Source organism: Molothrus ater, chromosome 10, assembly GCF_012460135.2.
Source record: "Molothrus ater isolate BHLD 08-10-18 breed brown headed cowbird chromosome 10, BPBGC_Mater_1.1, whole genome shotgun sequence".
NCBI lineage: Eukaryota > Metazoa > Chordata > Aves > Passeriformes > Icteridae > Molothrus > Molothrus ater.
Window position 1 is genome coordinate 11,533,460 of NC_050487.2, and position 18,591 is coordinate 11,552,050.

The 18,591-nt window shown below is 39.3% G+C and overlaps 1 protein-coding gene across 2 annotated transcripts in view; it reads right to left on the reverse strand.

Annotated features, from left to right (window-relative positions):
- The window catches only part of SLC9A9 (solute carrier family 9 member A9), a 171,102-nt gene that overhangs the window by 108,583 nt on the left and 43,928 nt on the right, over positions 1-18,591 (reverse strand). For both annotated transcript variants that reach the window (XM_036388794.2, XM_036388793.2), the window contains exon 6: positions 15,600-15,705. In XM_036388794.2, the coding sequence (XP_036244687.1) occupies positions 15,600-15,705 (106 nt within the window). The remainder of the gene's footprint in view (positions 1-15,599; positions 15,706-18,591) is intronic.

The following is an 18,591-nucleotide window of genomic DNA, read 5'->3' on the forward strand; positions in this document are numbered from 1 at the left end:
ATGTTGGTTCATGAGCCTGAGCAAGCTTTTTGCCTCCCTACCTCTGAGACATGAGTTGGGAGCTATTGTCCACTCCCAGCTTTTGCACTACTAAATTTACATTCTTCTTCATTATTCACCTTTGTGTTATCTTAAATTTTTTACTTGAGTTACTCATCTCCAAAGTTACTTAAAGAGCTGAAAAATATTTATCCGAAACATTTACACAACCTTCCCTTTATGTGACAGTCTTTCCCATTAGTGCAGGGTGATGAGACTCTGGAATAAGGATTTTCTGTGAAAATTACACACCTCTCTTGAAATCCAAAAAATTAAATTAATGAACAATTGCAAGTGTTCTGTGTGCATAAGCAAGAGTTTAATGTGCTCCTGGAGGCCTAATTCGATCCACACCTCAGGTTTACTTGTACAAAAGTGGCAGAATGTGATACTAGGGACTAGGGAAGGTGATTACTGGAAGAATGGGTAATCTTAGTTAACCCCCCCTTTTTCTACTAAAATTTTTGGGATGACTCAAGGATGAGGTAAGAAAGCCTTCCAACTACACTAGTCCTTCACAGTGCCTTTGTTCCTGCAAACAAATGTTATATTTATCTATGTCAATTGAACTCCACCTGCCTGTTGACAAAATGCTGTGGGCTGCTGGCTGCCTGCACGGGGCAGAGTGTTGGAATGCTGCAGTAGATTGCCAGAAATCACTGTGATTTACTGTCATCCTGCTCTAGAGGAGAAACTGCCTCAAATTACCCTTACAGTGATGAGTGTCTGAAGCAACTCCACTGATTCAGTGCAGTTGGTATAAATGTGCATTGACCTTACAAAAAAAGCAGGATATGACCCAAACACTTAAAGGAAGGTTTTAAGCAGCTTGGTTAGTCATGAAAAATCCTTTCTCTTACTGGCAACTAGCAGAGATTGAATGGAAAGAGTTTCCACTAAATCTTTATTAAATAGTAATTTTCTTATAATCAAACAGTCCATGATTTTGTTCAGAAGCAATTTAAGACTGAAACAACAGAAAATGATGTATAGTTTATGCCAGACAGTATTCCCTTCATTTAGGCTTTGCCTCATCCTCATAACACTGCAGGAGAACCCACTAGACCTGTGAGCACTGTGAGATACCAGCAGCATTTCTTTATAGTAACAGCTGCTTCTTATCCTCAAAAATGCATAGTCCTACTCACCTCACCCTCCTCCAGGCTTTAAACCAACTTGTCCCTGAGATTGAGCTGGTTAAACAGTTCTACAATACACTGTAATTTCTGAAATCCCCTTGAATGAATGTGGACAAAGGAGTGAGGGGCAGTAGCACATTGCTTAGCTTGATCAATGGAAGAACATACACAGCATGTTCTTGTTTAATACTCAAAGGACTTTTTTCTTCTGTGACCTCTGCTTGTGAAAATCTGATGTGCTCAAGGGTGGTGCACCCCGTTGTCTTTTCACAGAGAACATTCCAGATCCCTGCCTGTGCTCAGCCCAATACTCCCAGAGACAGGGAGAGGAGGCTCTAAGTGCCCAGTCCTGCTCACCTCGAGGAAAGCAGGCTGTCCTCTCACTGCTTCTCCTCTTGTCAGTGGGACAGCAAAGGACCCCACTGTCACCACTGCTCTGCCAAGCCTCAGCTGCCCCATGTCACTGCCTGAAGTGTAACAGGGGTGTAAAGCTTACCTAGGAATGTTAAAGAGGAGGGACAGAATTGGGAGCATGCTGCTGGGAATATGCTATAAAGAATTGAAAGGTTAAGTGAGAGAGCAGGAGAAAGAAAACTATCTTTGTGATTTCTACCAGATGTCAGTTTTATATTCTACCAGTCATATATTCTACCAGATCTCATTATAAAAATGTAATGTACTAATTATATGCTTTCATAGATTTTTCTCAGGCATGAGGTTTAATTTTGTTTTTTCTTCTGTTTTTCTTGTTATCTCCCTGAAATAACTGTCTGTGACCCAAAAGTAATCTAATGAAGTCAGACCATATAATAATCTATGTTTGCAACAATCCTTAGTAAGCATGGGTACTCTTTGTCTTTTAAGAGATTTTTATGCTACTGTTTGTGTTTAAATCATCACATCCTAGACACAGCTAAGTGTGCTGCTAGAGGATGCAGGTAGTCCCTGGAGCAGCTGGATAATCCACTGCCAGTACTATGGCTGTGCCAAATTTCTGGCCTATCAACAGCCTTGGGCTTTTTCACTTGCAGAATGTTTTCTGTCAGATTTAGAAAGAAGCCCCCTGCCTTCACTGAACTTCAGCATCTTTAGGAACTTCTGAAGAGAGCAGGACACTGGGCAGCCTGGTGCTGAATGTAATTGATAAAGATATGGTACACAGAATCCCACAAAAATTGGGGTGGAAGGAGAAGGAAAGTATGCCTAAAGTTTTTTCTATTTCAGTGTTCTCCCTCACTCTGCCTAAGACTCTCTAATGTGTAATAAATAGGAAGAAATGTAGTCTTTGCTATGTGGTATATCATCCTTGTATAGCCAGTGCATGCAAAACAGATTCTTTCATAGTCAGAAGAGGGTGAAATGAGAAAAATCTGCAGTTCATGTAGCTTTTTAATATCTGGAGTACAATTTGTCTGTCTCCTACACAGATTCTTAGAGAGATAAAAAAATCAAATAATTGCTCCAAGAAATATTGTCAATAGATGCAAACAAACTGGCCCACATGATTTCTAATTGCCCAGACCATGCATCAGATGACCCCACCCCAGTCCTGACTTGGAACAGGCTAACCTTGAGGTTGTGCCAAACATCCCTGTGTAGCCCCATTTCACTCAGGAAAGCAGTTCCCTTCTCTCAGGTGTCACAGTGCAGGGCTGTGAAGGGCAGCACAGCTCACCTGGAGCTGTTCTCTGTTAGCACTGCAAGCTGCCTGTGCAGTTTTCCTGTGCATTCATCATTAGCACTCCTCAAGGATGGCTCTCACCATTTTTTCCCCCAGTGAAGACACACCCTGTGCTCTCAGCTGTCAGTTTCTGTGCTGCAGTTGAGAGCATAGCTGCTGTGGCAATGGGATTTCCAGAGCTCCATAGCCCTATCGATTTTTCCATGCACCCACCAAACAGCTGATAATTTTTGCCTCTTGCTAATCTGGATTTGAGATGAGCCAGTAATCTAAAGAAGAAAATCTTTTTAATCTCCTGAGCTGTTCAATCCCACCTACATTTCATTATTGAAAATATTTTCTATATTTTTCTTTTAAAAAATGGAATAGCTAGGGAAAAATGACTCAGGCATTGTCTGAATGAAATGCTATCCTGCACGATAACACAGCTTCTCTCACAAATATTAGTTCTACTTCTATTGCTTTATAATAAATGGTTGCAGCTGTTGCCATGGCAATTTTAATTTTTAAAAATGTATCCAACTGAAGACAAGAAATGCAGCTGTTGTTATGAGAAAGTCTAAAATAAATCCAGATGTGAATTGTATGATCTAGTGTTGGCAGTAATAACGTCAGAAACAAAACATGTTACATGTTTTGTTTTCTTGATATACTGGAGCTGAGGATGGGGATTTAGGGACATTCTGAATTGTAAGTCTCTGTTTCTGATCCAAATATAGCAAATAAACAGAATGAAATTTCACCTTAGGGAAAGGCACTTGCTAGAAAAGCTGGTCAGCCTTGCATAGAGAATGGCAGTAATATTCCTGTAGGAGAAAGGTGGGCCTCAAGCTCTCCTCTACTTTTCTGCTAATATGCTAGCATTTTATTTTTTACAGCTTATAAAAAGAAAAAATCCCAGTCATGGTAGAAATCTTAGAATTGCAATATTACCTATTGTTTACTTCCTTATCACTCTATAGCCTGAAGTTCTTTAACCTGTTATACCTTTAATGTGAGAACATTAAAACAAAATTACTGGAGAGTGCTCTACAAAACAAGCACAATCCAACAAGTCCCAGTACATGCACTAATAGTCATCCACTGGAAAAAACCCACTGGGCTGGGCAGGTAAATAATCCATGTAAGTCTCTTTTGGGAAAAAATACTTAAGGATAGAATTTCTGAGGAGGTGATAGAAGAATAGGTCCAGACTTATTTGAAAGTGAAGTTTACCTCTGGTGAGTGCTGGCTGAAGAGCAGTAGCTCCCAGCAGGAGCAGAGAGGTGTTGAGGGCAGCCTGTGAGTGTGACAGGACCCGGGCAGGGCGGCACACGGGCTGAGAGCTGGCTTTGCATCCATCTTGGACCTTTTCTGCTTGCCTTGGAACGGCAGAGGCTGCTCTGCCTGGAGCCCTTTGAAGCTCTGGCTGGCTCTCCACAGCCTGGAGGGTTCATTTCAGCAGCTTGGGGCTGCTGAACCTTGTGGAAATTGGTTCGCTCAAGCGTGAGTCAGTGCTGATTATGGCGCCTGCCAATAGCTCTTGGCAATCTGGAGGATTGCTGAACTTCACTCATGGTAAAATTAAACAAAGAGAGGGAATCACCACTTAGGCAGGGAAGTTGATGTGGATAGAATTTCAGTCCCAAATTCTAAGGCAATCAAAACAGCAAAACCTTCTTTTTATCCTTAAGGATTACAGCAAGAAGAGAAAACAAGAAAACACACACAAAATACACTCAGACACTCATTCTGTTTCTCTGACTTCCATCCTTGGGGATCTTTTACTCAAAATAACTGGAATCTGTATTTCTTTATCCTTTGTACAGGAACTTTGAATGATAAGTCACCTTTAAGCCTTGCTACTTAAACATATGCTACTTGAAGGAAATCTAAAAGTTAATGGTAATCTTGAAAATAATCTGGAAAATAAAATCCTACCCATCCCAATTTCCTCAATATAAATCACTTGATCAAAGTGACCTAATGCCAAACATACTGGATGAGAGGTTTTGCTTTGATAAGAATGAATTATTTGTAAGTACCTATGCTAAGGCTTTTGGGCACACAGCTGCCAGCTGATTGTGAATTATTCCTCAGTGCTAAGACTGAAAGAGTTAAGGAACATCTTCTTTTGTTAAAATGAAGGTATATGCTATTTGCCTATCCAATGCACTGTGAAAAACCTCACAGAAATGACAGGCAGCCAAACAGATAATTTTTCTTTCTGGCTTTGTAAAGACTCTATTGATTTACAGATAAACATGCAGTATAACACATTAATTTCCACCACTTAGTTTAAAAATAAATTCTTTCCCTAGACAGGAAGTTCTATGAGGCTTAAACACAGCTATTAATAAGAGGAAAATTATTCTGCCTAGCTTCATTACCCTCATAATTACTAGAATGTAGGAGTCTTGCCTCAGAAACTTTTGCATTCACTTCACTCTAACAATGCTCAGTGAAAACACTCTCAAAGCTATGTACTATGTCCTGCTAATGCTAGAAATAAAATGCAAAACTGTGAACATCCTATAATGAGAGTTTAGAAATACCTTTCACCTTACTCTCTAGGAATAAAAACACTGTAATAAAGAAGATGTACACTGTTAAATGGTTCAGGAGGCTGATATATTTCTTCAGGAATATTTTCATCTAGCTGTAACCTTTTCCCAGTGTGTCTGAGGCAGGAACAGCAGCCTGCTAGGCACTCCATTATTCTCATTTCTCTCACTACTGCTTCTGGCTGTGCTTGCTACAGATCAGTAGAATAGTGTGGAAAGAAAAACAGGTTGACTTCTTTTAAGTGAAAATAAAGTAAATTTTCAGTGAATGAGGATAAAAAATTAAAATGCTTTAAAGTCTAAAACCTATATTACTTTTGTGAGATTTTGCAATGGAGAAATTACTGAGGGCAAAATGTGAATGTCAGTTTATTCAGTGTATTGTTGGGATACTACTTTGTTCAAAGTTTTAATCATATTTAAACCTTCCTTTTCAAAATCCAAATTCTAGCATGACTATGTCTCCCCAGAAATGTGCTGAAACTTCATTAGAAATCCAAATAACATACACATATGCACATTACATTCAGAATATGTGGATCATTATAATTAGCAATTAGTTAGTGAACATCAACGTTCCAAATGCATCAAGAGCAAACTGATAAAAAGAGTGGGTGTCTTTCCTTGGTACCATGGTCTTCACAGGGAATGTTCCTAAGTCCCATTGCCCTGAACACGGCAGAAATGCGCCGTGCTCTGTCACACGGAGCTCTCTCAGGGCCACTCACACAACTGCTGCCCTGAGTGTTTTCTGTCTCTGTCACAGCTTGTGACTTTGCCAAAATGTCACCATTGAGACTATGTTGCCATGTTGTATTTGCAATTTCCATGAAGATTTTTTTTCTCTCTCTCTCTTTTCTTTTTTTTTTTTCCCTCTTTAAATTGGCATTCTGCAGAGCCGTTATAGAGGGACTACCTCTGTGCTTATCTTGGACAGAAACCTTACAACCACATAATTACAAAGCTTTCTCACTGAACCACTTTGAAATTCAGACTTGTCATTTCCAAGGGGAGGAAAGAGGAAATTATCCATCTGTTTCCTACATATCTTTCACCCTTGTGAAAATGTGACAAAATTATGCAAATTTTTAAAGGTTTCCAAAATGTTTAGTTGACAAATCTCAGTGGAGTTCTGATAAACTTCATCAACTAAAAACCTTACAAGATCTCATTTTTTAGGCACGTACCATCTAAAACTTAAATATGTGGCTTTTTCCCCTGCAGCTGCTGGTCCCCAGACTCAGCCAGCTGCTGTCCCCAGTGCTGTGACTGTCACATCACCCCTCTTGTCCTCTTTTGCTCTGCTCTTTGTCACAACATAATAAGAAGGATAGTGAAGAGGTGCTGGCACCAGGAAGGAAGTCAGGGTCTCTCTCAACTTTAGGGTATGAAGGAGGTTGGGGTTTACAGTCTTAGATTATCTCTAGAAATAATTTCTTTTTATCTCAGGTGGGTGACCTAGGGCCTGGAGAGTGCCACAGAAGTGGTGGAGCTGGTCATGCAGCTCAGGGCAAAGGGTAGAGTGAGATGGAGATGGTGACCATTGTCTTCTGGAAAGACAAGGGAGAGAAAGACTGAGACCAATACAAAAACAAGTGGAAACAAGGAGAGAGTGGAGTTTTGTTACCATTGGAATAAATCCCAAGGATAGAAATTTGCTGAGTCTCATCACTGAAGCAGATGTGAAGTGCAGTAACTGGAGGTTTGCAGTCACTCCTGCTGTGCCTGGCACTGAAGGAAGGCAGCTGATGCTACTGTTATCAATTATTCTCTTTGCTCAAGTGACAGAAGTATATCCTGAAACCATTAAAGTTCCTACTCCAAAAGGTGAAACATGCACACTGAAATGATGTCTTGGGTATGGAGAGAGGGAGGTTTCTGTGTATGAAAAAATGAACTTAAAAATAACATTTAATTAAAATGTTTACAAAGGGTACCTCTCCTTTGTAAGATATGAAAAATTTTGGGCATTATGTAACTAGTAAGTATTTGATAATATTTGCATTATTTTTATGTGCTTTATGGACAGTTCCTCATGCACATATATATATACACACACACACATATGCACTGCAAAAGAATTTAATGAAGAATTGTGTCAGTTCTAACAGCCTCAGTAGTTCAAGGATTTGAGCCTTAAAAGATCAAGGCTTGCAGGAGGAAGCAATTTACCTGATATTGTTGGTAGAAAAAAAATATGCTTAGAGCAGGTCAGAATGATGAAATTCAAATTGAACTGTAGCACAGAGGTTCTGGAGTGGTTCACAGAGGGATCACAAGAGACATCAGTCTTTCCTAGTGTTCCTGGGCAGCCACTGGAAAATAGTCCATTCTCCCACAATAGGAATGGGTTCTTTGTTCATGTAATCATAACCTGATCTCCAAGGAATAACAGCATTTTTATGGAGTATCCTGTTGTGACAAACTCTCTGTCTCTGAGATAGCTGTGCTTCCAGTACTGTATTTCTGGGAAGGATGTGGGCAGTGAACAGGAATTGGTGGCTACCTTTGCAAATGAAATGACAGAAAGGACTCCCAGACCTTTCTGACACATACTCCTCCTCTATCTTCTCTGCCAGGAGACATGGTATGTTAATTTATTGCAAGAGCCAGAGAGACTCTTACATACAGTATTTCATCCAGAGAGGATGAAATCAGCTTTCTTTTGGAACACTTCAAGGGAAATAATATCAATACTATAATTTTAAAATAAAAGGGGTTGTCTCTGTAAGTAGAATGAGACTCTGTATGTAATTATCTTGCTCTCAGGAAAAATCTGTCTCATTCACTAGAAAATGGTTATTTGGACAAGAAAAACCATCTGAAGAGCTCAAAACCCAGGCTGTAACCTGTACAGGCTGTTACCTGTAAAAACCATGATGTACTTCAGTTCTGAAGAGTTCCCAACAGAAATCTTTGAAATGAAGAAGCTCTGATGCCAGTTTGGTCATTTTCAGGGAAAGTGTAGCTAAATAAGTGCCACTTAGGTGTGATTTGCAAGGACTGCAAGCAGCGCTCTTAATTCTGAACTTAAAACTTATCTGTTTGTGTATCAGTGGATGGAGATACCTGCAGCTCCTCTGGTTTGATTGGGTCTGACAAGTACAGACATTCCCAGCTGATTTGAGCTAAGCTCTATCTTCATACATCCCTCAGGGCAATCTCCATAAGGTTGCTCACTGAAATCTACTCTAGCTTAGCAGTCTGCAGCTGAGGGCTGCCTGTTCAAATAAACTGCACAGACAAAGCAGTGCCAATTACAGAATTGAGGTGGGCTGCCCCTGGCTGGGTGACAGGTGCCCACCCAGCCACTCCATTGCCCCCTCCTCTGTAGGATGGGGTGGGGGAAAGAAAATAAGATAGAAAAAAGACCAGGAGGAAGATAAAGGCACATTAACAAAGCAAAAGCTGTGTGTGAAAGCAAAGAAAGCAAAAATTTTATTCTCTGCTTCCCATTGGTGGGTGATGCTCAGCCAAGTACCTGGAGCAGTTGCTGTGGAATATAAATGCAGTAACATTTATCTGCCCCCTCCTCCTTTCTCTTAGCTTTTATTGCTGAGCACATCATATGGTATAGAATATCCCTTTGTGGCCTCCCTGTGTCTTCTCCCAAGTCTCTGTCCACCTCCTGCCACTGGGAAGCTGGAGAGACAGAGCTGCTGCTGGGCCAGCACTGCTCAGCGGCACCAAAACACTGCTGGGCTCTCAGCAGGGCAAAGCACAGCTCTGTGAGGGCTGCTGGGGAAATAAATTCCAGCTCACACACACCCAGCAGCACAGAGAGCATGACCTTTAGCATATATTAAATAGATCCCAAGTAAAATTTTAGTATGGCACTAATATTGGAAAAAGGGATACGAAATACTGAAATGTGAAAAAAATTGAGGACTGAGAACTACTTCCTGAAAATATTCTCTTCTGAGTGCCCATTTTCATACTACAATTTTGTCTTTAAGAAGCATTACAGAAATTCAACAGCATTTTTTCCTCTGATTTAAGTATAACACTGGTCTGTACAGTAAAGCTCATGGAGGCAAAAAGAAAGGAAGTTTTGTTAAGCAGAGATACAAACATTTTATGTGGGATTTCCTCTATTCTGGGAGAGAAGCTCTTTTAAAGTTCCTGCTAATAGCAAGTTTGGTTAGCTTCCCAGTGCTCACATCTCCTGTTCCAGATGGTCAGTGACGTGAAACTCTAATTATCATCAACAAAATAAGCTGGGACTAAACCCTTCCTCAAAGGTAAAAAGAGCAGATGGACAACCAAAATTTCATTATTAGAGAAATAATAGAGAAAAGGACTCCTCATCTACCTTTCAAAATCACTCACTAACGTGATGCATAATTAACTCCTTGCTCTATTAATATATCAATTACTCTGTTATTTGACTGTTTGAATGGATGCTTGTTATATAAACCTTTCCAACAATATTTGGAATAGCAGCCAAATCCATCTAGTCTAAGGGGAACCAGTAAGTGAAATGATTGGGCTGAGCTTCCATCCAGCATTTTGTTTGCTTTCAGGTTTTCAGGGGATTCTATTTTATTCTCCTCCACAATGTTACAGACATCTCTCCTCAGGAATATTGGTGGGAATAAAATCACAAATAGCATTTGTCTGGAATGAGGCAAGGCCTGTATCCAGAGATCCAGCTAGTCATTCGTCCAGAGCTGTGGCTCACAGACATTGAAATCCCTAAATGTTTGTCAAGGATTCCAAGCCATGCAGGTCAGTACATGGAGCACTCTCCCTGTCTGTTGGGTTCCAGTGCTGGTCTCACTTTGAGCTGGGATTTCTGGGTCAGGCTTTGCAAAGGCAGCCCCTCATCTAAACCTGCCCCTGCTCAAACTGAGCTCACACAAGCCTCAGTCCCCCCAGGGCTGCCCAACCAGTCCATGTAAAGACAGCTACAAAGAAAGGGTCTGGGAGCAACCCCCTGTATTTCTGGCAGAATCTCATTCCTTTTCTGAATTCACATTCACTGCCTGATTGCAGCATATCACTCTTTGAACTGGCTGTCCTAATTCCTAATCTGTTGCCAGTTTTCTGCAGTTCAGGAGTAGATTTTGATGTACTAAGGATTTCAACATAGATATTCATAACAAAACAATATAAAACTGCAAAATTGCATCAGAGAAAGATAATCAGGTTTTCCTCTCTATCCTTATGAATAAACAAGCTTTTCTTCCCTCCAAAGAGTTCTAGCTACAGGTTTATGTATCACTGTCATGATCTGTAGTTACACAATGAGCCTTATCTTTGTTTGTTGCTTCTTTTTCCTAGCCATGCTTTCACAATGTCCATTTGTTGCTTTCACCAGCTTATTTTCTTACATCTTCATTTCACCTTAGAAATCTCTTTTTTTGTAAACAGGAAAATGTTGCATGTGTTGATACTTTTTACCTGCCACCTGTCTGATGGCACAGGTGCTTTTATTTCCCTCTTTCCTTCCTGGAAAGACACTTTGTACATTAGTTGGCAAGGAGTGAGGCTTTTATCCTTTTGAAAAAGAATTCCTAGGCTGAAGAGTTCTATGTGTAGGTACACTAAAGCTATTAGCTGTGGGTACATAAGGGCCCACTTGTGGATAGAAGTGTTTTTTAACACTGTTTCTCTGTACTGATATGTCTAGGATGTGTGAATAACATCTTAGCACTCAGACACATGTTGAGAATAAATAGAACTTAAATTAGTTTCATTTTCACTCCAGTGGCTGAGATAGTATTGTAAAAGACACTAAGGAACTGCATGAATACATACAGGGTTTAAAAAGTGGCTAAAAATATAAGGGCAATAGAGAAACCAGCATCCTTTTTCTTTTCTTATGTGAGGACTCAATACTATTTGTCATTTGCTAATAGTGCCTAACAAATCTCAGCATGAGGAAGAGATTCAGGCTGACAGAATTCCCTGTGTTCTTACACTGAACAAACTTACCTACAGGTGGGGAGGAAGCTGAAACAAAGGATTAGCTAAGAGAAAAGTCATTGTTTCTTAATTGAAACACATGAAACAAAAGATTTTGACCCAGTACATATGGAAACCCACAACGTCGCGTTCAAAGGACACTTTCTGAATATAACTGCAGGTTGTGGGAAAAATACGACGTGAGAACATTCAGATGTCTTTCCTCTGTAAAATTTGTTATTCAATGTGCTCAGGGATCAAAGTGTGGCAAAAACTACACAGAATAATGCTTCAAAAATGGAAGGTCAAAGGATCTAAATTAGAGACAGTCCATGACAAAAGAAAAAAAGAAAAATATAATCATAAAGGGAGCTTCACATCTACTGAGATATGCATCAAGCAGACACCCATCATAACTTTCAAAGCCAATATTCCTGCAACTTCCAGCTCCCTATCTAATTATTCAGCAGCATGGTTACAATATCTGTTCTTGTCCTTTCAGAAAAACTGATTTTAATATATAATACTCAAGGAACAACAATTAGTAATTGTGAAAAGTAGGGTGGTAACACTTGCAGATAATGGACAGTTACATCAGTGGGCCAATGACCACATGAAAAACAGACTGAATTCTTGTAACTGCATTTGATGTTTGTCCAATGTCTGTTTCTCAGTCTCGGATTACATTTCTCTCCTGTCTATGCTACGTTCAAGTTCAGTGACATAATAACAGAAATAACCCACTGAAATAATACCAATAATAAACAAGTAAACAAGTACCTAGAACCAGAAAGGTTTAAGGATTCTTATTAATTTTCTATTTGAGGTCCATTATATCACAAGAGTTTCCTATATTTTGAAAATATCTAAACTCTAATGAAAGCAGTAATACAATGGCTGTGCCTACCCTTAAGAATCCCCAGCGTGTCAGAAGGAATTCTCTTGTCTGCCTAAGAAAATTATAGGAATCACTGTCTGAGAAAAGACAGCCTTAGAGGGTGCTCAGCCCAAACTGAGCTGAACTCCAGCCTCTGAGTTATTTCCCCTGGAAATTGATACTGTTTTTCAATCAAGTTTCAATAAATCAGTTACCTTTGCCATGTTATTTCAGAAAGCCTTATACAAGCTTCTGCCAAGAAAGCAGGGTTTGAGCATGACATTAACTTGTATAAGGTATGTCTAGACTAGAATGAAAGTACTTTTTGAGTGAAGATGTACAATGACCTGAGTTGGTATATGTTTATCCTGGAAATATTTAAGAGGAACCACGAAACTACTTTTATCAGGATTTTCCTCAGTCAGTATTCTTAAAAACAAAGTATGTAGGAAGTATTTGTGGCATAATTAGTCATATGGGTTTTTCTGGGTAAAAGCAGACATATTTAATAATCTAATAAATACTCTCTTTTAAGGGTCTGCTATCAGTTTTCTTAAAAACTTGGAATTCTTGATGTTTGTTTTCTGTGAGAATTCTCACAAGTTTTTATTAAAAGCAGAATTTTATCCCAATAACAAAAAGTTGTTAGAAACTCTGGAAGTGATTTTGATATGAGGAAATCCTCATTGCATCTCCCATGCCCTTGTTTAGAGGCCCTTGTGTGTGTGAGCTCTCCCAGATGCAGAACAGCTTGTCAGCCTCCCTGCAGCCACTGCTGTCAATTTGAGTCACAGTGATCCCTCCTGCACGGATTATCTTAAAATAGCACACTAGAAATGAAACCTTGCAGTTAGCACAAACACCCAGGTGTTTGCTGGGGCAGGATGGCCACAGGAGAGCTGTTAAACTGCCCCAGAGAACTGGTGTCCCTGGCTGGGATTTTCACTGTGTGCACACACTCTTGCAGCAACACAGCTCTTGTGACTTGCTAAATCCCTAGAAAAATGCAGGGGTGGCTGCTCCTGCTGCTGTCCTTCTTAAACTAAATGATAAACAGGACAGGAAAAATAGAAACTGGAGGGAGAAGCTGAAAGAAAGGAGAGAGATCAATCTAAGCCCTTGTTGGCAGACAGCCATGCTGCCTTCACCTTGCCAAATTGTCACCTCCTGCCATAAGGGCCTCCTCTCTCTTCTCTTCCTGCCTCTCCTGCAGTGAGTCACTCCTGCAGACATTATCTTACTTATTCTTTTAGATAATGAAAGGCAAGGTGTATTTTCATATTCTATTTTCCTGGTTATCATTATGTAGTGTACTAAATTACTTACTCTTGCTTTTCCATATTTGTAAACATTATTCTCACACCTTTTTAAATAGACATCTATTGCTGTAATTATGAACATGTTGTGTTTGCACACAAGAATGGTATGGGTTACAGGAGAAAAAATAGCTGTTCTTTTGCAGTGGCAGAAAAACAATTTTCTTAATTTAAACTCTGGTTGGTTTAATAGGGTTTTAATGACCTGAAGCTGGCAATATTAACAGTATATCTTTACTTAAAATGCTACAGGAAGATTATATTGGGTTGCATAAGTATTGTATTTGTGCAGAATCTGATTATTTAAGCCAGAGAGTAATGAAATGTGAAACTGATGATGCCATGTATTCTCTTCAGTCTCTGCAAATGACTTTAGAAATCAAAGAATTGGTCACAGTGAATATATATAAAAAAAATCAGAACAATTTTCCAGTGTCAAGAGATTCTATACTAAGGATTTGTAACCTCTCATGTAACAGCAAAGAAAACATTAGAGGTAGATAGGCTGAGGTGCATAACCTAGACTTGAGTACTGGGAAGAGCAGAGCTTAGAAACTCATGAATCATGTACTGGAATACTGATGGAACTGGAATCTGATGGGTCTTTCCCTTTTAGATTTGTTCTGCAGTTGAGTTGCTCCTTTGGGAGATCTGTGTGCTGTGGCATTAGGGTGACTGAAAACAGAGAGATTTCAAACAGTATGGGCTCCCTTGAGCTGCTTGGAGCCCCACTGTTCCTCTGTGGGAACCTTGCACTAACAGCAGAGGAGTCTCAATGAGCTGAAAATGTCTCAGCTGTTATTAAACCATGCCAAGGGAGGGAGATAAAAATCTCAGACATCGCCACCTACACACTTCTTCCCAATTCTAATAGCTGCTTCAATGCCATACTGTGGCTCTCTCACCGAGTTGTCTGGTCTTTGCTTACTTTTCTTTTTGTGCATTTTATTATCTGGTGTACCAGAGCTCTCCCAGGTGACACATTCCAGCCCCAGTCCCGGGTTGTGACAGCCATGCTCTATCTAACCCTGAGCTGCTGTGCTCAGACACTCAACAGTGTTTGAAAACATTGCTCTTGCTCTGGAAACTCTGGGAGGAGTTCAGTGTAGGTGAAGGTTACTAGATTGATAATTGGAGAGTGGTAAATTAAATAGGAATACTATTTCTTTTTCTACTGTGAAACAAGTTTGGGTCTTTTTGCAGCAATTATTATAAGTTGAAACTTCATGGGGTTTCAGACAAAATATTAAGCTCATCTTTTAACTACTGTAAAGTCTTTAATTCTGAGAGATAGGATAAATCCTTGTTCAAGGAACCATGTTTTAAGGAGAAAGTTGGCACTGAATTGAGGCTTACTGTGAAGCACCTTCAAACATCGTGGAGAAGTGAATTTGACTTTGCAGTTCTGTTACTTTTAAGATTATCTGAGAGGATTATTTGTATTTCTGGCAAAGCTCTGGGAAGCATATAATACATGTAGAGTGGAGTAAACTTGAGATCCCATTAATCATGTACTTAGCATCTATGTTTTTAGGACAGCACATACTTGTGTGATTTTGGCCCATCATTTGTGATCTGTTTGAGGATTCCTGAGAATAAAAAAGCTATATATAAATTTAGGATAATATTATCAGTTGAAGCTCTGCCAGCTTCCATAGACAGAAATAGATAAACAGATATTGTGTACCACTTTGTGGTTTTAATATTGGAAAATAATAAGTGCAAAAAATAAAAAGAACCTGTCTTGAATGTTATAGTTGCTCTATGTCCTAGATGTTCATTTAGCATTTTTTTTCCAAGATACCTTGTTTAGATGAGGAAAGAAATGGTAATAAATTAAGTTCACCATTTTACAGAATGTACTGCTTTCTGGGTTAAAGAACATGAACTAAAGTTGCATTCTGGATATAGAGTTACTATGAACAATATTGGAATTCTAGTGTTAACAAACCAAGAAAAATTCTAAAACTACATCTTTGTAACAAAACCTTCAAATAGTATAGCTGTACTTGAACAAAGCATATCAGTGAGAGTGGCACCAGTGAGAAAAGCTTTAATGATGTCCCCAAGTAAAGCATGGAGGTGGGTGTAACTTACTGTGTCAGCACGATAGCCACAGCATCATTTAGGACACTCTCTCCAAACAGGAGTGTGTACAAATCTGTATCCACATTCAGCTCATGGAAAATAGCAAGGACTGTCACTGTATGGAAAGAAAGAAAAGTGAGTTGGTATTTTCATGTTCCTCTGGCAGTTCAAGAAATAAAGCAATGTTAGAATACAGGTTTGAGAAGCCCAGTCCTATATATGGCCTAAGTGGATAACAATGGGTTAAGAAGGATCAACTATTAAGTCTATGAATTTTGCTGCTGCAGCTGAGTTAGGAAGAAGCTTTCCCTCTCAGACAGAGAATCCTACAGAAATGAAAATGTCACAGCATGTTTCACTGTGCATGAAGCACTGCAGTCTTGTGACCACAGAGGAATAAGGGTGCTGAAAAGAGTTGGGTTTGCTGTGCATTTTGTGTGTGATGAGTAGGGGTCTACCTGTTTTAAGAAGGACATAATAACACTTATCCATCTGTTACACATGCTCACTAAGGGATGTGCAGCATGCCCACCCTGTCCTGCCCCACGCTCAGCAAGGATGTGGCTCATGGTACCCAGGAAGCCTCTGACCCAGACCAGGATATTTTACACCTACAACCCATTCTAAGGCTCCTTCAGCATACCAGTGACTTCAGTTCCTTCCTTCTGCCTGAGTTATACCCTATATTTGATTTTCAGTTCGCCAGTGCAATATAAAAAATAGAGTGTGGTGAATTTAAATTGAAGGTGAGCAAATCATTTAGACACATATCATCAGGAGTATTTAGACATTTGGTTCCTATTCAGGTAGTTAAATCCTGTAGATATTAACTTAGGCCATCTCTGTTTTTCCCTCTTCCCTGCAGACAGAGGATCACAGTCCTTCCTATGGTCTATTTTGCACTTCATAATCTCCAGCTGAAGAAGGCTGTCTGTGTTCTGTGTATGTCTTATTTGAATTCTTATTATTCTTATTATTTTCTCTTTGCATGGACAAAGCAGAACTTTCTCATTTCAAACAGAATTTAATGTAAAGACTCCCAATTACTTGTCTGGTTAAAAATTGGATGGTAACTCAGTGCTTCACTGCTGCTCATTCTAGTACATAATTGTGCACTTGACTCATCCTTATAGCCCAGGAATCCTAAGGATTTGGAGTGCCTCTGGGATGCCATGTTCACATCTGACATTTTAGAAATAAAAATAATATACTTTTACATTCACATGACTGCTGATAATTCATACAAAAGTATGACCAGCTGATTATGCTTTGTCTTAATGACATTTCTTGGAACTTTCAAAGCATTGCTGCTAAGGTTTTCTAAATGGCACTTAAATATCTATGTAATCTCAAAATCAGTTTATAAAACCAAAATAGATTCTCAGTTCTCCTGTGAGATTTTATGTTAAAGTGATCTCTGTTGATGTTATCTCTGATGTTATCTCTAAAGTTATCTCTGAAGAATTTTGGAAGTGTTATTCTACAGAAGACAATTTAGGAGATGTGTGTAGCAGAACATTTGCTGATATAGCTATATTTAAATTAGCTAGTTATATTTAACCATCCTGGTAACCTCACCCATCTACTCCCACTGCAGTTATAATTTAAACTACGAAAAGAGTTCTTTCCCCAGAATAGCTCAAAGGTGTAGGCAGAAGCTTTATTGACAAAAGATATTTTCTTGGTTCACCAACGTCTATATTCAGGTTTTTGCCTGAGTAGCAATGCTGACTTAATGTGCTAAATATGGACTCAGTTTAGTCTCCTGCTCTCTAATGTCATTGGCATAAAAACAGACTTGTTTTCTAAAACTATTTGCCACTTTCAGCTTTTGCTTATTAGCTAATTAGTTTGGGCTCTCGTTAATAGTCCCTGTGATAATGATAGAAGGAAAAGAAAACAGTAATCAAAGTCACTGTACTGCTGCAGTGTGTGTGGAGCAGGCCAAGGCAATTAGACAGATGCCTGCACATTCCTCTCCTTCCTCCTGCCTCCTAAATAAACAACTTTCTCTTCTTGTTTCTCTTCCAACTCTACCCCAAAAATGTTACTTTAATCTTTTCAAATGAAAGCAAAATAATAAATCAAGCAACACAGTAATGCATCAATTGCCTCTTCTGGGAGAAACCCCCAGTTCACCCAGTTCCCAGAAAATATCTTCCATTTCAAATGTTTTCCCATTTCCAGGGGAGGTTATTGGGAGGTTATTTACCTGTCCCTGACTGAAGGGTCCTGGTCTCTGCTCTGTCCCTCTCTTGTCTGGCCCAAGGCAGAGCAAACTTCAGCCCTACCTCTGCTGACAGATATTTATCTGATTTGTTTCCAAGAACTGAAATGATGCTGGTTGCAAGAAACTCAAGGGAGTCTGACTTGCTCTTTAGTATTCATATCATTTATAAATGCAATTATTCCTGAATCATGTCTAACCCAAATCTCCCCTCCTGCTTTTCAAGTCTGCAATTTCCATTCCTAGCCTAATGAGAGACAAAAATTTGTCATATTTATTCTGATTTTCTTTCAGCAGAATTTGTCTATTCAAAGACTCATTTCAGACATCTCCTCCCTAAAATGACTCACTTCATTCAATCTCCTCCTTTAGTAATGTTTTCTTGCCCTCTAATCAGCTCATATCTTTCCTGAAATACAGTGCCTAAAACCACATACCAGTAATGTAGTTGACACTCGCTGTCAAGAAATAGAATGAAAAAATGCTGTAGAACACGTTAATAAATCCTGTTTTCCTTTTATTTTTCTGCTATGTATTGGTTCTCATGACTCATTTTCATAGGTTGTAAACTTGAAATCGTTTTCAGAAGTGAATGCTCACTTCTTATCTGCTGTCTATGAAGATACTTTCATTTCAAGTGTAGCATTTATCCTTGTCTATTTTAAATCATTACAGCAATCATACTGAATTCTAACCATGCCTTTCAAAGTGTTTGCAATCTCCTTTCAGCAGAATATTGTACCATAAAGAAACACCCTCCATTGCATTAGCCAA